Source organism: Ovis canadensis, chromosome 3 (genome assembly GCF_042477335.2).
Source record: "Ovis canadensis isolate MfBH-ARS-UI-01 breed Bighorn chromosome 3, ARS-UI_OviCan_v2, whole genome shotgun sequence".
NCBI lineage: Eukaryota > Metazoa > Chordata > Mammalia > Artiodactyla > Bovidae > Ovis > Ovis canadensis.
Window position 1 is genome coordinate 140,304,139 of NC_091247.1, and position 24,302 is coordinate 140,328,440.

The 24,302-nt window shown below is 42.9% G+C and overlaps 1 protein-coding gene and 1 non-coding gene across 6 annotated transcripts in view; one reads left to right on the plus strand and one right to left on the minus strand.

Moving 5' to 3' along the window:
- SCN8A (sodium voltage-gated channel alpha subunit 8) overlaps window positions 1–21,560 on the minus strand; it is a 122,996-nt gene extending 101,436 nt beyond the window's left edge. For all 5 annotated transcript variants that reach the window (XM_069584349.1, XM_069584347.1, XM_069584348.1 and 2 more), the window contains exon 1: window positions 21,237–21,560. In XM_069584349.1, coding sequence (XP_069440450.1) covers window positions 21,237–21,512 — 276 coding nt within the window. In that variant the 5' untranslated portion in view covers window positions 21,513–21,560. The remainder of the gene's footprint in view (window positions 1–21,236) is intronic.
- On the plus strand, window positions 13,164–13,235 carry TRNAW-CCA (transfer RNA tryptophan (anticodon CCA)). Its single transcript has one exon. It is a non-coding gene; the product is annotated as a tRNA-Trp (tRNA).
- Window positions 21,561–24,302: the final 2,742 nt, after the last annotated feature.

Below are 24,302 nucleotides of genomic sequence, written 5' to 3' on the forward strand. Positions count from 1 at the left end.
AAACTAAAGAGCCCTGAACTTTCCTGAAATCTCTTCTCTGAAGTACTTGTATGCCTCTGCGTTTCTATAGCAACCCCCTCCAAGAAAATGTCAAACCTTTTAAATAACCTCCTCATTCAACCTCATAATATTCCCATGAAGTATGTGTGAAGGAGGGATTATTATCCTCTGTGCATTTCACAAAAGCTCAGGAGAGGGACACCACCTATCAAAGGTTAGGCGCAAGGAGCAACATATAGATGCCAAGTTTAGAGTCTCTTTACAGCTTCTATTTGCCAGACAGAGAAGTAATTCAGTGACGGGGACTGGACCTGGTGAGGAGATGCAGTCTCTGGTGGATGAGAAACCTGAGCCCCTGAGGTACACTGCATGAAAGCCTCAGCAACAACGAAAGAAATGCTGGCCCAAGTCCCAGGATCCAAAACCACCAGGCCGGGCCTGTATAAAATCTAACTGCCTCAGAAGGAGATAAGCATCAGAGTTTTTCAAAGTAACAAACTCTGCACCTCCCAATTTCTTATCTTTTAGCCTGGCCATGATGGAAAGACAGGTCTAGAGGAACCGCTGAGGGTATTTCCTATCTCAGGATCAGAGCGTGCACAGCAGCACAAAACAGGTGCTCAATAAATGCTACTTGCTGCTGCTGCTGCTAAGTCGCTTCAGTCGTGTCCGACTCTGTGCGAGCCCATAGACGGCAGCCCATCAGGCTCCACTATCCCTGGGATTCTCCAGGCAAGAACACTGGAGTGGGTTGCCATTTCCTTCTCCAATGCATGAAAGTGAAAAGTGAAAGTGAAGTCACTCAGTCATGCCCAACTCTTAGCGACCCCATGGACTGCAGCCTACCAGGCTCCTCCGTCCATGGGATTTTCCAGGCAAGAGTACTGGAGTGGGGTGCCATTGCCTTCTCCGAATGCTACTTGAGGACTGAACAAATGCTTGCATGGCTGAGGTGAGGGAAAAGAAAAGGAAGGCATTAGGAAACTGACATTGTCAGGCCTTGGTTGAAGAAAAACCAGGAGGTAGCTAGGATTCTAAATGAGTACAGTGATGCATTGGCAAGGATGATCCTGATGATCCTGAGGGAAACTATGTTTCTACAGTGAATTTTTAAAAGATTAAAAAAATAAATAAACAAAAGATGGTTTTGTAGGAATAAAGGTTTCCTTAAGGACATTTTATGCGTGAAGTAGAAATTTCATAATTAATTTGGATACTGAATACTGCATACAGAATAGTTTAATCATCACTCCTTTCTAAGTATTTATATCCTCTATGAAGTATAAAAACAGATCTTTTTTTGATCAAAGAGAAATAAACCTCTAGTTTACACTAAATGTCCAGAAATGAAGGTGAATCCTCCATACTTCAAAGTAGCAAGCTGCATTACAATGAAGCATACTTTATTATTAAATAATTATTTTGCATATGCTTAACTTATATGCAGGTTTTCAAATATCATCTTTTGCAAAAGGCAAGATGGTGTTTGAACCAATACAAGGTCTCAAAGCTTAAGAATCTCCTCTTACACTTGTAGTGCTTAGCTGAGAGAATAATATATATCAGGGGTCAGCAAACCTTTTTTGTAAAGGGTCAGAGAGCAAATGTCACAGGCTCTATGGACCACACGGTCCCTGGTGCAGCAACTCAACCCTGCCACTGCAGTTGCAAAAGTAACCATGGACGATATGTAAACAAATAAGAGGGACCATGCTTCAATAAAACTTTATTTATGGACAAGGAAGTTTTAATTTCCTAAAATTTTCATACATCACAGAATATTGTGGTTTTTTTTTTTTTTTACTTTTCCCCAATTACTTACAGGGCTTCCCTGGTGGCTCAGATGGTAAAGAATCTGCCTGCAATGTGGGAGACCTGGGTTCGATCCCTGGGTTGGGAAGATCCCCTGGAGAAGGGAATGGCAACCCACTCCATTATTCATGCCTGGAGAGTCCCCGTGGACAGAGGAGCCTGATAGGCTATAGCCCCTGGGGTCACAAAGAGTAGCACACAACTGAGAAACTAAGCACAGACTAAGCACAATCACCTAAAAATGTGAAAAGCCTTCTCTGTTATTTTTGGCTGTGCCATGCTTCTTGCGGGATCTTAGTTCCCCAACCAGGGATTGAACCTGTGCCTCCTGCAGTGGAAATGCAGAGTCCTAACCTCCGAACCACTGGACCACTCTGGAAGTCCTGTGAAAACCCATCTTAACTCATGGGCCATACAAAAGCAAATGGCAGAGCTGATCTGGGCCAGGGGTCAAGGCTGGTAAATCCCTGTTTTGTATGAATACCAGTTCTGACATAAGACAGACTGGTTGCTTAAGAATAATCTGATCATCTTTAAAAAAAAACAAACAAACCCACAGATTCACAAGCCCCACCTCAGAGATTCTGATAAACAAGCTGCAGAGGAACCTGTGTTCACCAGGATTTGATCTCTGCCACATCACCTCTGAGGTATTAAAACACACAGGCTGTCCTTTTCCACCTGTCTCCACGTGGCAGTGCGACCTGGGGAAGCCCCTACAGCTCTCTGGATCTCGTTTTCCTCTTCTCTACCTTAAGAGAAGGGGCTGCCTGATGGGTGTGCCCAGGTCCTTTCCAGCTCTGACACCTATGAGCCTACGTTTAGAAAACATATAGACGCAGCCAATATTGTAAAAGGGCTTCCCTAGTAGCTCAGTCGGTAAATATCTCCTCCAATGCAGGAGACCCTGGTCCCATTCCTGGGTCAGGAAGATCCCCTGGAGAAGGGATAGGCTACCCACTCCAGTATTCCTGGGCATCCCTTGTGGCTCAGCTGATAAAAAATCCGCCTGTAATGTGGGAGATCCCTGGGTTCGAACCCTGGTTTGGGAAGATCCCCTGCAGAAGGGAAAGGCTACCCACTCCATTATTCTGGCCTGGAGAATTTCAGGGACTATATAAAGTCCATGAGGTCACAAAGAGTCAGATACAACTGAGCGATTTTCACTTCCAAAATCAAGTGCAACAAAGGGCAAACCATAGTTTTGAGGAGAAAGCCTACTTACTATTCTATTCATTCCTTCACATACCACCTTGGTGGAACTCTCCTGAGTTAGTTATGTTGCTTTTTTGAGTGAAACTGTCAAGGCCGGGGTCAACGGTGCTTAATACTATCCTGACAATGGTACTTATGTGAGAAATGGGCAGCACGGTCCCATGGGAGTGTCGTACCATGGGCTGCTTTTTCACCCTCTAGACCCTCTACTTTTATCACCTTTTCTGGGCAGAACAGTGACGATGCAAAAGAGAATGAATAAAGAGGATTGGTGCTGGGCTGAATTTAAAATATATATATATACACAAAAGCATTTTAAAGTCATATGATTTAAATCTCAGTAGGGGATGACAGAGGATGAGCTGGTTGGATGGCATCACCGACTCAATGGACATGAGTTTGAGTAAACTCCAGGAGTTGGTGATAGACAGGGAGGCCTGGTGTGCTGCAGTCCATGGGGTCGCAAAGAGTCGGACACGACTGAGCGATTGAACTGAACTGAACTGAATCATCATTAAACTGCTGGTAAGAACCCAGGAAAGGAGAGTTACCCTTTGTTCAATCCCGTGCTCCAACACCAGATCCTTTAAAGCCCAGCAGGAGAGTGAAGGACAGCTAGTTTTGGATTCTTACGAGAATACTTCTTAAGCAACAGTCACTCGGTACCCATGAAGTCCAATATTTTACCTAATCTGTCTTAAAATAGATCTCTGTGAAGTAAATGAGTTAAAAGGGAAATTGATATTGAATTGTGGTTTATGGCCCAGGGGAAAATATCAGTTTATAACGACAGCCACTGAATGTGTGTGAGTACAAGGCCCATTAGCAGCGGTAGAACAACTCTTAACGAGTTATGGCATGGAGTATTAATAAATGTGTCATGCCGGCATAAGACGAGCCTTCTGAAAAGCACAGGCTTTTTGTTTCTAATTAGCTACGTGGGGCTGGAAGCACACGTTGGAGGAGCTTTGCCACCGCTAACGCCAGGTAAGAGGCATTCCCTTCAGGGTCTACATAAGGAACAGCGACATTGTGCAAGGCCAAGCACGAGCTCATTCATATTCATGCCAAACAAATCCTAGCACACGGCAAACACACTGCAATACATGCGCAGAGTCACCAAAGTACTGCATGCAGCCAACTCATGAGCAGCCCCCACCCTCACCCCGGGACTGGGTTAATTCTTCAGCCATTCAAAATGTACACATTAAAATAATAAAGGGTGCATAAACTGCAAAGGACACTGCAGAGAACTCAGCATATGGGTGCAGTACATCGCAAACAGAAAGCTTCTTAGAGAGAAGTTTATCACCCAGTCCCGGCTTTGCTGTGGGTCACAAGGCCCAGGAGAGCAGTTCCCCACCCAACCAGATTCTTCCTCCCCTGAGAGGTCATCATTTCCACCAGGGCAAAGGGGACCTGTAGGCACCTGAGGGCCTTGTGGGTCTAATGCACACCTAGGGGCCAGGGATTGAGCTAATCTATAGAGGGGGAGGTGGGAATCAATACCCTTTGGCTCCATCTGCTATAACTGTTATCCACACTGCTTTACGACAGTCTGCCAGAGTTTGGACCCTAGATCCTAACTGTTTTGACTTCTGGAGCTGCCTAATCCTCTCATCTTTAAATGACGTCTCTAGCCTTAAATTCTTGCCTGCTAATCTAATATATATATATACACTTTATTCTCCCAGATCTATGTACCTCTTCTGAACCAGGTAACTAGCTGATTAGACTTTTAGTAGTTGTTAGTTCTTTCCTGCCTAAGTATAAATTTTTTGTTCTGGCAACTTTTAACAGCAAATCCTCTCTGCCTAATGGTTTCAGAGTGTGCACTCACAGAGAGGTACTCTTCACCAATAATACAAATACAGCTGATTGGAAAACCAGCTATAACAGTGGTAAGAGCAGTAGTGAGCAGTAGTAGCCAATTGTCTACTGCTGCTGCTGCTGCTAAGTCGCTTCAGTCGTGTCTGACTCTGTGCGACCCCACCAGGCTCCCCCGTCCCTGGGATTCTCCAGGCAAGAACACTGGAGTGGGTTGCCATTTCCTTCTCCAATGCATGAAAGTAAAAAGTGAAAGTGAAGTCGCTCAGTTGTGTCTGACTCCTAGCGACCCCATGGACTGCAGCCTACCAGGCTCCTCCATCCATGGGATTTTCCAGGCAAGAGCACTGGAGTGGGGTGCCATTGCCTTCTCCAACTGTCCACTAATCAACAGCTATTTGGCATTCACTTCTGGTTAATTACACAGCCAATATAGCAGGCAACAAATAAACGTCCTTTCAAAATTTCCCTGTTTTAATAAAGAAAAGCATGATGCTAAATCTAAACAGATTCTACCTCAGACTAGGAAGCTGTTCAAACATAAATGACCTATACTGTCAAAATGACTATACCATGTTACAGGGGGTCCTGATGCCTTTTATTTACTTATATACTTATTATATTTTGGAAATTTTTTTGGCCACACCACATGGCCTATGTGATCTAGTTCCCCAGCCAGGAATCGAACCCATGTCCCCTGCAGTGGAAGCATGGAGTTATAACCACTGAACTGCCAGGAAGTCCCAAATTATACACTGTACTTTTTTGGGGGGGTAGGGGTGGGCTGCACCACATGGCTTGCAGAATCTAAGTTGCTCAACCAGTGACTGAACCAAGGTTTCCACAGTTAAAGCACCAAATCCTAACCATTAGGCCACCAGAGAACTCCCCTGATGCCTTTCTTAATGCTAATCTGCTCAGTGGCTCCCTCAAGTAAAATGACAATTATAGTCCCAACGTGTCCTAGGAAAGGCTCCAGCAGAGGCGCAACTGGCCTGAATTTACAGAGCGCCTGAACCCTGGCACCCAGCTTAGAAACACTGAACCGAAAAGCAGGACATTAGGACACGGGCAGTTTTTTTTCCTTTAGGCTTATACTTCTGTTTGAACTACATGAATGTTTGTAGTGCTCCTCTTCCAAGGCTCTATTTCACTATACTGAGAACAGAGTGAGAGGCCTTTAAATCCCATGTTTATATTTTAATTTCCCTTACTTATTAATAACTGCACCTGTGTGTCTATTTGAAGAAATAACATTTAGCATGTATTAAGCATTTACTATGCAGAAGGAACCCTAGTGAGATGCCTTTTACAATACCTGTCTCACAGCAACCACTTGATAAAGAAGGTATATTTTACTAATAATGAAACTGCAACAAAAAGGTCAACTTGCCCAAAACCACCGTTATTTAGTGGTAAAACTTAGAACTGAACCAAGGCAATCTAACGCCAAAGTCTATTCTCTTAATTATCACGTCATACTGCAATTTTTTAAAAACTTCAAAACTACTTATCAACTCTAACTCCTCACTTTATAGACAAGAAACCAAGCACAAGGATTTCCCTGGTGGTCCAGTGGTTAAGAACCCACCTGCCAATGCAGGAGACACCAGTTCTACCCCTGGTCTGGGAAGATCCCACACGCTGCGGAGCAACTAAGCCCGTGAGCCACAACTACTGAGCTCATGTGTCTAGAAGCCATGCTCTGAAACAAGAGGAGCCACTGCAATGAGAAGCCCTTGCACTGCAACTTGAGAAAGCCTGCATGTAGCAACGAAGACCCAGCTTAGCCAAAAATAAATTTTTTAAAAATTAAAAATTAAAAAAAAGAGAGAAGAAATCAAACACAGTGTGCTCTGCTCAAGCTGAGTCATCTGATCCAACCCTCAGACCAATGAAGAAATCATTTTTACTAAATTCTTTTTAACTCTGACAAAAAAGAAAGCCCCCTGCATATGCCAGCGACGTCACAGCAGCTGTGTATGGTATTTTCCCAAGTTAAGCTCGATGAAGATGATGCCAGCATCCGGCCTCTCTGCGGCTTTGCTGGTTCCCAGTGCTTCTGCATATTCTTTCTCATTTGCTTTGACCTTGTGACCCCTATGTCCTCCAGCCCACATCTGGAGCAGGTGACACCGATTCCTGCCTACATCCTGATCACAGGAAGACACACTGGCAGAACAGCAGCTGCTTCAGCACTGAGCCAGCATGTTCCTGCTCCCTGAGGCAGGGCGGCTTGGAACCTCCTACCTGGCCTCCCTTCCTCACCATCCGTCAATCAGATTTGCTGTTGATTTTCTCCTCCCTTATGCTCTTGGGGTCCCCAGCCTGCAGCTGCTCTAAGGTAAAGAGGAAGGTGGATTTAGTATGTAAAGCATACTAGTGCCTCTCTTCACTGCACTGTGCTCGTACTCTAGAATCTCTTCTCACTCTCCTCTCTCTCAGAAAGCAGCAGAGTAGAATGGTTAGGCTTTGAGGCCACCTGGATTCAAGATCCAGCTGTTGCTTATTAGTTGTTATGATTTTAGGCAACTAACTCAGGTTGCCAAGGCTCCGTTTTCTTATGGATGAAATATGGATAATGACTGACAGTAACCTATTTTATCAGATTATGAGGGTTAAATGAAAATTCACCAAAAGTCCTGACTACAGTGCCTGGCCCAGAATAAGGACTCAAAACAAACGGAATTACGATGATGCTTTTGCTATCATACCGATCATTGCTGCTCCCTCTGTTCCTTGGCAGGGTGGCAGGAGGAGACTCTCAGGGGTAATATTCAACATATTTAGCATTCACACACATGGCACAAGCCAGTAGGACCCTTGTGCATAAGCCAGACTAAGAGTCTACAGTTACTAGGGCCAAAGTCACAGGACACTGCACTGGTTCAAAATGGGCCCCAGAGGTCATCTCACACTGAGAACTCCAGAAGCAGGAAAAAATTAAAACTGCTGAGTATGTACACAGTGGGGTCCAACCTGCCTCTCTCCTTTATCTCCTGTCTCACCAGACCATACCCTCATGCTCCAGTCACGGTGAACTCAAGGTTCTAAACACTTTAATGTTGTTCATGCCTCTGTCTTTTCATGCACTGTTCTTTAGACCCAAACTACTCTTTCTTCTCTTCTCCAATGAGTGAAATGTTTATTAAACATACTTTAATACTTCAAGGTACAGTTCAAATATCACCTTTTCAACATTCAACTTTCTCACACAGAGAAAGTTTCTCATTACCCTTCCTGCTGCTGTGTTCCCGCTACACTTTGTACTTACTTCTGATCTAGCACTTAATATAGTATTGTCATTTTGCTTACACACTGATCTCCCTCATTGGACACCGAGATCCTTACAGGCTGTGAAAGTGCTGCACTCAGTATGCCAGCAAATATGGAAAACTCGGCAGTGGTCACAGGACTGGAAAAGGTCAGTTTTCATTCCAATCCCAAAGAAAGGCAATGCCAAAGAATGCTCAAACTATGCACAACTACACTCATTTCACATGCCAGCACAGTAATGCTCAAAATTCTCCAAGCCAGGCTTCAACAGTACGTGAACCGAGAACTTCCAGATGTTCAAGCTGGACTTAAAAAAGGCAGAGGAACCAGAGATCAAATTGCCAACATCAGCTGGATCACAGAAAAAGCAAGGGAATTCCAGAAAAACATCTACTTCTGTTTCATTGACTGCACTAAAGCCTTTGACTGTGTGGATCACAACAAACTGGAAAATTCTTAAAGACATGGTAATACCAGACCACCTTACCTGCCTCCTGAGAAATCTGTATGCAGGTCAAGAAGCAACAGTTAGAATCAAACATGAAACAATAGACTGGTTCCAAACTGGGAAAGGAGTACATCAAGGCTATAGATTGTCACCCTGTTTATTTCACAGATTACATCATGTGAAATGCCAGGCTGAATCACAAACTGGAATCAAGATTGCTGGGAGAAATATCAACAACCTCAGATATGCAGATGATAGCACCCTTACGGCAGAAAGCGAAGAAGAACATAAAATGCCTCTTGATGAAGGTGAAAGAGGAGAGTGAAAAAGCTGGCTTAAAACTCAACATTCAAAAAACCGAAGATCATGGCATCCAGTTGCATCACTTTATGGCAAATAGATAGGGAAACAATGGAAACAGTGAGAGACTTTATTTTCTTGGGCTCCAAAATCACTGCAGATGATGGCTGCAGCCACAAAATTAAGACACCTGCTCCTTGGAAGGAAAGCTATAACAAACCTAGACAGCATATTAAAAAGCAGAAACATTACTTAGCTGACAAAGGTCTATCTAGTCAAAGCTATGGTTTTTCCAGTAGTCATGTATGCATGTGACAGTTGGACCGTAAAGAAGGCTGAATGCCAAAGAATTAATGCTTTTTAGCTGTGGTGTCGGAGAAGACTCTTGAGGGTCCCTTGGACTGCAAGGAGATCAAACCAGTCAATTCTAAAGGAAATCAATACTGAATATTCATTAGAAGGACTGATGCTAAAGCTAAAGCTCCAATACTTTGGCCCCCTGATGCGAAGAGCCAACTCGTTAGAAAAGACTGATGCTGGGAAAGATTGAAGGCGGGAGAAGAAGCAGACGACAGAGGATGAGATGGTTGGAGACTCAACGGACATGAGTTTGGGCAAGCTCCAGGAGATGGTGAAGGACAGGGAATCCCGGCGTGTTGCATTCCGTGAGGTCACAAAGAGTCGGACACGACTGAACGACTGAACAACAACAACAACTGTGACTTTCTTGGCTTAGCAAGCAGAAGATGTCATATAATACCTGGCTGGGGCAAGGCAGACAGTTCATACATGTTTGCTGACTGAATGAATGAACCTCTTCAGTTCAGTTCAGTTCATTTCAGTCGCTCAGTCGTGTCTGACTCTTTGCGACCCCATGAATTGCAGCACGCCAGGCCTCCCTGTCCATCACCAACTCCCAGAGTTCACTCAGACTCATGTCCATTGAGTCGGTGATGCCATCCAGCCATCTCATCCTCTGTCGTCCCCTTCTCCTCCTGCCCCCAATCCCTCCCAGCATCAGAGTCCTTTCCAATGAGTCAACTCTTCGCATGAGGTGGCCAAAGTACTGGAGTTTCAGCGTCAGCATCATTCCCTCCAAAGAAATCCCAGGGCTGATCTCCTTCAGAATAGACTGGCTGGATCTCCTTGCAGTCCAAGGGACTCTAAAGAGTCTTCTCCAACACCACAGTTCAAAAGCATCAATTCTTCGGTGCTCAGCTTTCTTCACAGTCCAACTCTCACATCCATACATGGAATGAACCTCTTAGTCATGAGGAAATGATATAGCTAAAATCAACTAACTTATTACTATATCCAACTTTATGCAAGGTGTCTAATTGACCTTTTCCACGCTGTCTCTCATCCACTCATAAAAATTCATTAATTTTAGTTTGAAAAGTTTTCTCATGTTTTCTATGTCTTAGATTGAGGCAGTGCAAGGCCTCATACTGAGGCAGTGCAAAACGACAGAAATTATCCAAAAATGACAGTAGAAAACAAAACTCGCAATACACTCTCTAGAGACAGCACAGCATGGTAGAAAGACAAGTACTAAATTCACAGATCCCAGGAACTGAAACCTGGGTGACTCCACACACTAGGTGAGGGAATTTCAGCAGTAAATTAATGTTTCTGAGCCAAAATTTTTCCTCCCTTGTAATAATGTGCAACATTCTACTGACAGTTCCCTCATATTGGTGATCCTCAGGAATACAGAAAATTAGAGAGGCATTAATAATACCTAGAATTTGGGTGGTATCATCAACTAAAACAGCAGATGAAATAAGATAAGTAGGTTTGAGGGAAGAAAATTAGTTCAATTTGGAATACACTGAGTTGCCTACGGGAAGCCCAGATAGAGATGCCTGGCAAAACACTGAATATTTAAGGAGTGTTCTGGGCTAGAGATATAGACTCAAGAGTAGTGAGAGAATGGATGAGATCAGTCAGGGAAGAGTGTGCCAAGTGAGAGGCACACGGGCCAAGGACTGAACCCACGGGAATGTCAACACTTAAGGGAAAGGAGAGAGAAATGAAGGAGAAAGAAGAGAAAGAATAGTCCGAAATGTAAGATGAATTAGGCCAAGGAAGTAAAGAATCGGGGAGTCACAAATAGTGCCAAATACAGCAAAGAGGTTCAGTGAGATAAGAACTGAAAAAGTATCCATTAGATTTGGCAATTTGAGATCATGGAGGATCTTATACTGAGAATGCGGTCAAGACGGGAGGATGAGAGTCAGGATGGAGGAGTGGGTGGGAGATGCGTGGGTGGTGAGGGCAAGTAAAAGGTGACTCTTTAAAAGCTTCAGTGGCGTGGAAAGACAGATTACGCCTCATGGGGGCATGGGGTCAAGCATGGGTTGATGAAGATGGGCAGGCTTTGAGTATGTTTATAGGCTGAGGGGAAGAACCACTCTGAAAGGGAAAGAGTGAAAGAACAGAAAAGAGAGGGGATAACTGAGAGGCTCAAGTGCCAGAGAAGGTTGCCAGGCAGGGTCACAGGCACAAGAAGGATTGACCTTGAGAAGTAGATGGGTTGGGTACCTTATCCTCTGAAATTGGGGGACTCTTTTATTCAAACTTAATTCCACAGGCCAAACTGCATAGACTCACAGTGTCTGGAATATGACTGCTTCTTCAGGGCAGGTATCAAACATATTGCTAGAATCAGAGTTGACTGATTCTAGCAACTCTGATCTCAAATTGCCAGAAATCCCCCAGAAATTTCATTTCATGGGGAAATCTTAATCTTGAATTCTGTCAAACAGAGTTATACGTAAAGAATTTACAGCTCATGTGAATTTGGAATCAATCAGTAAAAGAAGCATCCCTCTGTATAATGATATCACAGTCTTACTCTCCTTGACTTAGAAGGGATTTAAAATCTGGTAAATTGTAGATCTAATACATTAGAGAAGATGATCAATATCACTGCAATCTTGAGACATCCTTCAACATTTAAATGGTCATTATTAAATACCCCATTCAACAGGTTAATTCTTAATCGAATAAAATTATTTCATGACCTATACTCTGTAGAAACTATCAGAGACCAATTCCTAAAATTACCAGTCAGTGGGATTTTATGGTTCAGGTGATTTGCTAATAAAAATAATACACATCCAAGAATTCAGGTAAAAGTTGTTACACCACAATGTGGCCCAGAACTTTGGAGCTGCAACTCAGAACTTGTACAAGGTCCAGAGAAGACCTGAGGTTCTTTTTTGGGAAAAATGCTAGGTTTATCTATATGTGCCCCTATAGCTCACATGAATGCTGAAACCTACTGAACTCCTACCTATGTAAAACTCTGAGATCGGCAAACTCAACGGGGTGACAATACTGGCTTTTACACAACTCAGAATATCTGTGGTATGGGTCCTTTCAAAGATTATAATTTGACTTCCCTGGTGGCTCAGATGGTATGGGTCCTTTCAAAGATTATAATTTAGTACTTGCTAAAAGTCTGTTTAAGACAGCATTGTAGCCCTTGATGCTTCTGGATTCTCCAAGTTTAGGTCTCTGTACCAAGGTAAGATGACCACAATCTTTAAAGTATCTGGACTTTATCAACTTTATTAATGTGCCTATCACTACCTGCAATAATTTTTATTTCTTTAATAGTTTACTATCTGTCTCCCCAACAAAAACTAACTTCCAAGCATAGTATATAGAACTTGCCTGCTTTGTTCCCAAGGGCATGGAACAGAACCTAGGTATGTAGAAATTGCTCAGTAACGATTTATCAGATTGTCAGATAAAGGACTGAGTGTCCTTAAGCCTCTACAATCAATCACAAAGTCCTACCAATTCATACTCACTTTTGAAATCACCAAGTCCCCTCACTTTTCACTTTCACCACTACTGTTTGTTTAGACCCCCACCATCACTACTTCATAGCCGGCCACTCGGTCCAAGTTCTCGTTCCCTCTGGTCCATACCACACATCACTGTCACATTCACCTCCTGAAGGTACAACTTTAATCATGTATCCTTACTCCCACTCGAAACTCTCCAGCAGTTCTCTATTACTTAACAAGTGACACCCAGACTTCTCAGTCTAACATCGCAAGTTCTCCATGTCTTGGCTCCAGCACTCCCTTCCCAGACTCACTGCCCACTCTCCAAATTCCAATCAAATGAGACGATTCAGCTCTCTCTTACACTGTCCTGTGCCCTGGTTTCTAAGTCTTTGTTCATATTCTTCTCTCTGCCTATAATGTTACAGTCTATCCTTCATTTCTAAAATCCAAACCTTAATCCAAACCTTACTCCTACTGCCAATTCCCTGGTGGCTCAGAGGTTAAAGCGTCTGCCTCCAATGCGGGAGACCCGGGTTCGATCCCCGGGTCGGGAAGATCCCCGGGTCAGAAAGATCCCCTGGAGAAGGAAATGGCAACCCACTCTAGTATCCTTGCCTGGAGACTCCCATGGACTGAGGAGCCTGGTGGGCTGCAGTCCATGGGGTCACAAAGAGTCAGACATGACTGAGTGACTTTACTTACTTTATGAAGTAAATAAGGCCTGTTCTGAGGCCCCCTATCAAAAGTGATATCATACTACACACTATTATGTTATAAGCTACATAAGGGTAAAAAACTGAATTATTAATCTTTGTTTCCCACAAGCGAACCCAATACCCCCAGGGCCTCACACAGAGGAAATACTCAAGAAGTAAAGATTGCATAAACAGATCATATTTTATATGAGACAACCCAAACTAATATATATTCCATGTCAGTTTCTCTCATTTCCGTTAGAGTCAGTTAATACTGGGAGGATAACACAACTCCCACAGCCAAGAAAGCAGCCAAACAATAAAAGAAGACACGACAGAACAACTTAGAACATTCAGGAAACGACATCCTTTGTATAATAAAGACTTGAGACCAATAAATCAAGAAGAGCACTAGGTGGGGGTCTTTTGATGGCATCGCTCCTACTTCTAAGGCTCTGCAAGAGGAGAGGTTGGACTGGTGGCACTTAACAGTAGCTCAGCCCTCCAAAATCTCTAAAATATCACGAGACCTATTTCCTGATCTACTTGTTCAGCCCCTAAAGGAAACTAATTCTTCAGGAAAGGAAAAGATACACTGGTAATCAGTCTTTTCCCCTAGAGAGTTCCATTCAGTTTGGTAGATAGGAAAACTTTTCATTTTGGGGGAAAAAAACCCATGATGTACCCTTTCATGGTCAAAGCACTTAGAAAAGTACATTGTGTTTTCATATGCATGATCTCATAAGACTAACTCATTCATTTAACAGATATGGCTTGAACACTTATTACAGGGCATGAACACACTGCTCTGGCTAATGAGCTTACAAGAGGATGAACAAACAAACAAACATATCATATGCTAGGTGTATAGTGGAGAAAAATGAAGCAGGGCTGGTACAACAGGCTGCTTTGTTTCGTATTGGGTAGGCAAGAAATATTCTTCACCACAGCACTGTAGCATACCTGGGAGCTTAGTTATTAGCATAATTTTAATTTTCCAGATTAGGGAGACTGAGACGCTGAATGGTTAAGTGACATGCCGGAGATGCTCCAGAATAAGGTGGAAATGGGCTTAGAAATAAGGTTTCCCAACTTTTGGTCTGTTACTAAAGCTATAAAAGAGGAATGTGATTTAAGAATGCTTAAGCTCCTTTCCATCTTGATAATCATGCTCATGGAATAGAAAAGAACCCTATATATGAATGTCATTAACCCATCACCCTTATAATGGCCTTCCAGCTACTGGCTCACAAGCATTTGCCTCAATTTGATTTGGTGAATTAAATAATGGAAACATTTTGTTTTTTTATATTGTTGCAAAAGTTTTTTAAAACAAAGTTTTAAAACATCTAATTTTTATTTAAAATGGAAAGCAGCATCTAGGCTTATTATGCAAAAACAGGCAATGTAATAGCACATTAGCAATATTTCAAATCACACCTAATGAACATACTTTCCTTTAACTGTCTCTGCTCTGCACATCTGTTGAAAGTGTGTGAAACTAGATTCAGCAAGGATTTTCTGCCAGGATCTCATGGGTCTGTGTGTGTGAAAGAGCCTTAACAGTTCTTCACTGGAGGAAGCTGATGGCGCTAATACTAGTGAGGTAAGGAGAAAACTGTCAACGTTGCTGGGAACGGGGGCCCTGCCATACCTAACCTGTTGCTGTTCAGTCGCTCAGTCACGTCTGATTCTTTGGGACTCCATGGACTACAGCAAACCAGGCTTCCCTGTCCTTCACTATCTCCCAGAGTTTGCTCAAACTCATGTCCACTGAGTCAGTGATACCACCCAACCATCCTCTGTTGTCCCCTTCGCCTCCTGCCCTCAATCTTTCCCAGCATCAGGGTCTTTTTCAGTGAGCTGGCTCTTCACATCAGGTGGCCAAAGTATTAGAGGTTAAACCTAAAAACCACTTCTTATCAAAGGTAGGGCTGAGATCTTAATGTGTTAAGGAAATTCAGGAGGAGAAATCAGTTCCAATGTAAAGAATCAAGTTAGGTTATAAGGAAGAAGAGGCTTCAGGGCTAGGCCTGGATGAATCGGAAGAGTGTCACAAGGTGAAGCTAAAGGACAGAGGATATTACAACAGGAGAGAATGAAGACCAGAAGGCAGGGAGGACACCAGGGAAACAGACAGAATAGCTTGCTCCAGCTAAGCATATATGACAGGCACACATGTAAAATACAACTAGATATAAGCCCAACTCTTACCCTGCAGATATTCTAGACAAGGAAATTGAAGCCCAGAGAATTTAAGCGATTTGGCCAAGGGCAGACAAGGGGCAAAGGCAGAACTAAAATGAAGGTTTTTATATTCCCAGTAGGTACTTTTTTCACTGTACCATTCTGCTGGTAAGCTTGGGGATTGATGATTGAAAGGAAAGATAATCTTCCTTTAAAAGTAAAAAAATGTGAAGACATAGGTTAAGTAAAAGCATCGTGTGTTAGTTGCTCAGTCTTGTCTGACTCTACGGACTGTAGCCTGCCAGGCTCCTCTGTCCAGGGAGTTCTCCAGGCAAGAATACAGGAGTGGGTAGCCATTCCCTTCTCCAGGGGATCTTCCTGACCCAGGGATTGAACCTGAGTTTCCTGCATTGCAGGCAGATTCTTTATGGTCTGAGCTACCAGGGAAGCTCTGGTTAAATAAATTCCCTCCAAATTACAGGTATAGCTGTACAGTGGTAGCAATACTGATACTGAGCCCAAGTCTCCTGAACAAATTGTCCACGGCTACCAGACTACTTAGAGCTCCTTCACCTGAGAAGGTAAAATAATGGAGCTAACACAAAGACCTTCCTTTCCCTGAGATGCATGGCATTTCTTAGGACCCATGCTAAGAAGGGTTATTACACCACAGGAATTATCAGGGATGTGAATGAAAAAGCAGGTTCCCGCCGCCAGCCCATCTCCATATTTGCACATCTAGTTTCAGAAGAACTGAACCAACTGAGACAGAAGGTCAGTTAATGAAAAATTAGAAAAGTGGAAAACTAGAAACATGTTGTAACAAACTGACAGGAGGCACTGGCTTTTGACAAAGTTATTTTACATTATTAAACTTATAAAATGAGGAGGCTGAACAAGATGATGTCTAAGGCCACCATATTCTAATTTTCTATGATTCTAGGTTGACTCCAATTTGCAGGAAAATACAAGCCATGAAAACTTGAAGGTAAACTGAACTTTGGGAAACCATATGTAATTTTTTAATGCAATAGGTATGTACCCTATTTAAAAGCACATAATCAATCCTATAATTTGGATTTTTGTTTATAGGACTTTCTTACAAGAGAGCATATCCACTGAACAAACAGGATACACATAACAGTCATTGGTTTTCAGGAACAGGAGAAAGAGTAGAAGCTAACTCTGAAGGCCTTCTTTCAACTTAATCCATAGATTTTCTTGCTGCCAACTTAAGAAAGCTCTTAGAAATATACATGGCCATTTAAAATTCAACAAATTGCTATAAGCAAACATGGCCCATTCTTTTTAACTTTGCATAGTATTTCATAAAACAAACAAATCAAGAGTCATTTAACCACTCACTATACAGAAAATACATAATTTTTTAAAATTCAATAAGTTATTATTAAGAATTGGAGAGTATAGTTTGTAGTGAAGACAGAAAGACTCTGCGCAACAGAGAAAAAGCCCTTGGTTTGATTCACTAAAGAAAGTGTGGAAGGGGGGAAATGAACTGAAATTTTACCTTGATAAAGCTTAAGATTCTACAGTATGAAAGAAGGGAAAACAAATAACAAAATTAAGACTTTACGAATTAAAGATATTAAAATTTAAAAAATAAAAAACTAAAAAAAAAAATTAAGACTTTAATTGACTTTAAAAAATAACAGAAAGAAAACCAAGAACAAAGGCATTCAAGGTCAGTTCAAGTTCCTAAAAATACTTGTTTGTTTTTGCTTGTACATATACTGTATAAATAGTTTCCCCCATAGCTCAGTTGGTAAAGAATCTGCCTGCAATGCAGGAGACCTGGGTTCAATTCCTGGGTCAGTAAGATCCCCTGGAGAAGGAAATGGCTACCCATTCCAGGATTCTTGCCTGGAGAATCCCATGGACAGAGGAGCCCAGCAGGCTACATACAGTCCATGGGGTCACAAGAGTCGGACACGATTTAGTGACTAAACCACCACCACCATACTGTGTAAAGAAACTCTGGAAGATACTACTAACAGTGCTTACCTGTTCAGGGAGGCGGGACACACACAGATGAGAGACAGGTATTAAGGGGAGACTTTTTACTGAGGTCTTCTTTATTGAAGAGCTTTTACTGAATTTTTAACCATGGAAACATATTACCTACTTTATTTTTTGGCTATACCACACGGCTTATGGGATCTCAGTTCCCCAGCCAAGGATCAAACCCGCACCCCCTGCAGTGGAAGCACGGAGCCTTAACCACTGGATCACCAGGAAAGTCCTTGTATCACCTATTTTTAATATTAAATACATTTAAAAGTTTAATGTCCTTTAAATTCAATTATTTGCAGGTAGCACTTGAAAAACAAGAAAGAAACACTTTGTTTGGAGACATCCAAAGGAAGCACCAAGAGGCAAAGAGCATGTAGCACTGGGAGGGCTGAGACAACTCAGAGAAAGGACGATCTGGACGGTGGAGGGCCATCTGGGGAGGTCAGGTGGAAAGTTAAAGGAACACCACTGTTCAGGGCCCCAAGCAACTCACGACAGCTCGCACCAGTACCAGCTTGTGCAGCAGTACCTTGAAAATGGGACACACATATCTTATGGCCCTGTGTCCCTGGACACTGTCAAGTCTACACTGGGATGAAACCAGAACTTTACTAATAGGGAACTAGCTTTCTTTCATCCTCTAAAATAAAGAGAGAAGGAAATGAGAAACCAGTTTCCATGAGTCCCAAAAATGATCAATGAGGTAGAAAACGAGAACCAAAAAGAAAAAATTAAGAAATCCATTTGTAGCATTAAGCAAAGGGAAGAGATTTTTACTTTGCAGGAATTACTTAAGGCAGCCCTTGAGAAACAAACAGAAAGAATGTCCTCTTAAAGTCATTTCTCCTCTCAGGATGTTTTGGTTTGTGGGTTGACTCCCAGTGTGCTTCCTCGTAGGGGAGACCTTGCTAATTCGGCCCAGTGAAAGGCCTATTTAGTAAGAAGTATTGGTAATGCTGGTGAAGATATGCAAGTGAATCTGAACAAACCTATTTCTTTAATCAACTGAAGAAGTCTTTATTTAAAAATAAAATCAATATCTCTCAAGTGCTACTAATTCCCTCTCTTGTCATAGGTGTTTATTTGCTTTATAATAATCATTAAACTAAGCATTTATATTTTATATGTATACAAAAGCACTTATATTTTAAGAATTTTTCTGCATGGTGGTGTATTTCAGTTTTGTGTGTTTTTTTTTTAAGAATTTAAAAAACACAATTAAAGTTATCCTTTCCATAAACTATTTACCCTGTGGTGAGGCCAAAGACCAAAACCAGATTTCCTATCATGAAGAGTCAGTCCCCTACTGGAGTGCCATTAACATCTGGCCTACCCAAAAAGGGGTAGCCATTAGTGCCAGAGACCCACTGTCTTTGGGGCCTCACTTCCAAGTTAGCACCACTGAAGTCTAAGGCATTGGGAATGAAAAGAGGCTGTCTAAAGGGCAGGAACCAGGGGAAAAGGCATGCAAAGGAAAACTAGGTTCTGATAATGAACCTAGTTCTCTAGTTTTAAGAAAACGAAATTTAATCTGTATCTGAGTTGGAAAAACAAATAGTTCAAATAAAAGCAAAGCGGTTTTAGCCACCTGAAAGGCCAGCGTCCACAGGGCTTTACCTATCGGTTTATTGCCATAAGGCTTCCCTGGTGGCTCAGAGGGTAAAGAGTCTGCCTGCAATGCAGGAGGCCTAGGTTCAGTCCCTGGGTTGGCAAGATCCCCTGGAGAAGGAAATGGCAACCCATTCCAGTACTCCTGCCCGGAAAATCCCGGTCAGGGGAGTCTGGTAGTCTATAGTCCATGGGGTTACAAAGAGTCGGACTTTCACTTTATTGCCAAAGGAGTATTTTCTGAAAAAGTTCTACTAAGACTATGGATGCCAGAGCAGGAAAGAGGAGGGAAATATATCTTAAAATATTTCAAAATTTTACAATCAATGAAATATTCTTCTAAAAACAGCCTAAGATTCCACGTTTCCTTATTCACTAACCCAGATATTTAAACTTTGTCTCCTTCCTCACCCACCTACCCCTATTCAGCAAAGGCCCAGATTAAAAATTTAGATTTTAAAAGAGGGATGAGGAAACAGGGAAATCGAAGACAGTTTATGAAAACTTAGTCCCAGAATTTGACACATGACAAAGTCCTTAGAAGCCTTGTTCTACTGCTCAGTTCCTAGATGAGACATTTAGGCACAGAGAGGTGAAGTGGCTTACTAAAGGACATGAACTAGTTTTGAGAAGATTTTTTCTTTATTTACTACTTTCCCCCGCCATGAACTATTTGTGGCAGCTTAAAAAACACACATACTAAAAAGATAACTATAAATAATAAACATGGTGAATTATGATAGAGCAAGGATTTCTTCTAATCTAGTACTTTTTATATCATATGATGTTTTGCTCCTTAAACTTTCTAAATTTCCCAGTAGAAGTTATAGGCTACTGATTCCGCTTTGTTCCCAGTAGACAGCTGTTCTGAGCTGCAAGAGAAGTATGCAGGTGAAGGGCCATTTTGTGTAGAAAACTACTCAACTGTTTTTGCCACTCAGAACTAAGATGCCTCCACAACTATAGCTTAATCAAGAGATCTGTTCACCTCAAGTCTTACTTCTGGCCAGTTGTTAAGACAAAGAAACAGAAATTTCTTCCCAAACTGAGACTGAAAGGCAATTTTAGTTAAGGTCAGTTTAGAAGGCAGTTTGGTTAATAAAGGCAGTTAAGCTTTATATTTGTGAATATGTAATTACACAGAGTCCTTTCCCCCTTCATCTGGAAACACCTTTGGATTTAATTCTTTCAATGACACCTGTCAAATGAGGGATCTCTAAAATGCTGTCTGATGTCAGCCTTTAGCATTTATGGCTAATTACTTGGCTTTTGGATTAACTGGGGGCTTTGCTTCTTCACTTGTTGCTTAACTACAAAAGATAATCATGAGAAAGAAACCCAAAGTTTTAGTCAAATATGTTAGGGAAATTTGTAACTCTTGGCCAAATGGAGATTAGTATTTCTTTCACTCACACTCCCTACCAGCAGGAATAACAGAACTGATTCTCATGTTAAGAGTCAGTGCTGGCGGAACTCAGACAACTGTGTAACAAGGCCAAAGACCTGGTCTTCTCACTGGCCCAGTTTGGTTTACTCTGTTCTATTGCTGTCCCCAGTGGTTATGGTCTAATGTCACAAAGGAGGCTAGGTTAGAGTACAAATTCATCTCTGTTACGTTAACAATAGGCTCTGTCGATACTGCAACATCATTTTTATATTTAAAGATAGGATTCTCAATGTGTGTGTGAGCCAAGATTCTACAGGGCTGTACCATCTCTCACTATGCCATTTTTTCTTGCACTATATCAAACAGTCCCCATTTCATTTACGTAACCCCCTCCCTTTTTTTAAATAAATCTTTTTCTGATTTGACATGGAGCCAAAAACAGAAGCCTTATTAACAGATTGAGAAGACCCACAAATGACTCTTGGTAGCAATTAAAACAAAAAAGAACCCCCATAAACCAGAACTGAAACAAAAGTTTAACTACTTATCCAAACTCTGGCAAAGAGACACAACTCTTTCTCCCCCTCTCCCCTAAGCCTGTTAGGAAAGGGGCATCTGACGCTGCTGCTCCTTCTCCTCCAACTCACTTTCTGCGTCAGATAGTATGGGTCAAAGTCCTCCAGGGGAACCGCGACCAAGCCTTGTGGGATGTCCCCGTAGATGAAAGGCAAACTCTTCCCTGCCTCCAGGTCACTGTTTGGCTTGGGCTTGCTGTCCTCATCGTCCTCCCGATGACTGCCGTCGGCCTTGGGCGGTTTCTTGAGCTTGCTCTCGGCAATGCGCCTCTCGATGTTTGCCAGTGACTCAGGGGTGAAAGGCTTGAAACTATCAGGGCCTGGTGGTGCGAGCAGCCGCGCTGCCATCTTCTCATCCTGCAGCAGCTTCGTTAGTTATGCTGCGTCCAGGACAGGTCAGCTCTGGAAGAAACAGCAACACAGACAGCATTAATCAATCACTACTCTAAAAGGAGGCCAGACCAAACCATCTCACGCTCAACCTCCATTCACAGTCTTTGCAACATGTAGTTTCTTCCATGACACGGTTATTTTTCTCTTCAGAAAATCTGTGACATGAACGGACAAGGCGATGTTCATAACCACCCCCTCAGGGGAATGAGCCGGAGAAGGCAATGGCACCCCACTCCAGTACTCTTGCCTGGAAAATCCCATGGACGGAGGAGCCTGGTAGGCTGCAGTCCATGGGGTCGCTAAGAGTCGGACACGACTGAGCGACTTCACTTTCACTTTTCACTTTCCTGCACTGGAGAAGGAAATGGCAACCCACTCCAGTGTTCTTGCCTGGAGAATCCCAGGGACAGGGGAGCCTGGTGGGCTGCCGTCTCTGGGGTCACACAGAGTCGGACACGACTGAAGCGACGTAGCAGCAGCAGCAGCAGGGGAATGAGCAGCCAAGGAGATCAAAACATGGGAGTCTTCTGGATTGCTAGTTTTTATTACTGACTTAGACACAACTCACCATCAGGGACCAGCTCCAAAGATACGTTCCATACCCTCTATGTTTAAGTGAAAAAAGTCAGACAAATACAAGTACTATATGCTATCACTATATGTGGAATCTAAAAATGACAAGAGACTAGAGAATATAACAAAAGAGAAGCAGACTCAAGATAGAGAGAAGAAGTCACTGGTTTGTTGTTTAGGTGCTAATTCGTGTCCAACTCTTTTGCGACCCCATGGAATGTAGCCTGCCAGGCACCTCTGTCCATGGGATTTCCCAGGCAAGAATACTGGAGGGGGTTGTCATTTCCTTCTCCAGGGAACCTTCCTGACCCACGGATTGAACCCATGCCTCCTGTATCAGCAAGTGGATTCTTCACCAGAGCCTCCAGGGAAGCCCAAACTAGTGGTTACCAGTGAGGAAAGGGGAGGAGAGGGGGGGTAATCTAGGGATGAAGAGGTACGAACTATTAGGTGTAAAATAAGCTACAAGGATATAAAGGACAACACAGGGAATGTAGCCAATATTTTATAAAAACTATAAATGGAATATAACCTTTAAAAACTGTGAATCACAAAATTATATACCTGTAACTTATATAATATTGTACAGCAACTATACTTTAATAAAAAAAATAAAAGAGATTTTTCTTATAGACAACATTTTAAAAAAATAAAGATCTATTCCATACTCTCAAGGAACATCTATTCTAAGTAAATGAGGATATTTAACACTACCCAGAGGTGCACATCCACTCTGGAAATCTGCGCTCAAGTCATCTTCCCCTCCTAGAACTCTACTCCCTAAAGACCGACTCCTTCTTCCAAGGACCACACAAGGGCAAACTGTCACTCTTTCCACATTTCAGCTTCTGAAAACACTGAACCCTTCAAAACTTTGGAGGCACAACATACAGCATAAAAGCACTGCCATGGGCTTCGGCTCTTTTGTTTCTAGTTCTTTTTCAATTCACACAGTTTTGTAAAAGTCGGTCTGGGATAAAAGTCCAGACCAAGCTGATGGCCAAGCTCATGCCAGAGAAAATCACAAAGCAATTTTCTTCAAGGAGAGGGCAGACATTGCTCCACGCACCTCCCACTCAGCAACAGGAAAGCAAGTGGAGGCGGAATCTTAAGACACTTTCCTCTGAGGCACAGCCTTGCAGGGTGAATGACAGCAGAAAGGCCCCTGAGCTGGGCTCACGCCAGAAGGGCAGGAAGTGAGAACTGAATCACAATGCAAATTCCCTTCTCAACAGAGAACCTGAAGGAGTGCCATACGCGAGCCAACGATTTCTGAGCAAGGGATCTGAAAAGCCCATTTTCGTGTATGTTTATACAGAGTCCTAGGTTACTGAAATACACATCTGGGAACAAGGGCTCCCTACTGTCAAAGCCACAGTGTTACAAAGGCCACAGGCAGGTGAGTCTCCCGGTGAAAGCTCTAGTGGTGCGGTGTTGCTGCTTCTCCCTTTCATCCTGTGAGCTCTACAGACTATCCAGGAAATTGTCTTAAAAGGCCAAAGACTGTTCCTTTCCTCCTGCTTAGCCCTTAGGGTCCTCTTCAAGGTAAGTACCCATAAAACTTGAGGCTCCTCAAGAGAACGGTAGTAGAGTTACCTCTAAATAATTTGGCAGTGAAATACCCAAGGGCTCTTTTCATATTACAAATACACCTGCTGCTGCTGCTAAGTCGCTTCAGTCGTGTCCGACTCTGTGCGACCCCATAGACGGCAGCCCACCAGGCTCCCCCGTCCCTGGGATTCTCCAGGCAAAAACACTGGAGTGGGTTGCCATTTCCTTCTCCAATGCATGAAAGTGAAAAGTCAAAGTGAAATCGCTCAGTCGTGTCCAACTCTTTTGATCCCATGGACCGCAGCCCACCAGGCTCCTCCAACCATGGGATTTTCCAGGCAACAGTACTGGAGTGGGGTGCCACTGCCTTCTCCGCAGAGAGCCCCAATTCTCCAATGGTGGTGAGGTGGTGGTGACATTTTCCAAAGGCAGTGCATGGTATCCATGCAGGCTGATCAGCTCACTGGGCTACAGACTGGCACCAGGGAGGCCAGAACCACAAGTTCGCTCCCACTGCACGCACACAAAACGCTGTCCCATGGATGGTGGGATCAAAGAAATCATTTCATGTATGAGGCATGGGATTTTAGAGCTGCGAGGGATTTTATATATCCAGACCAT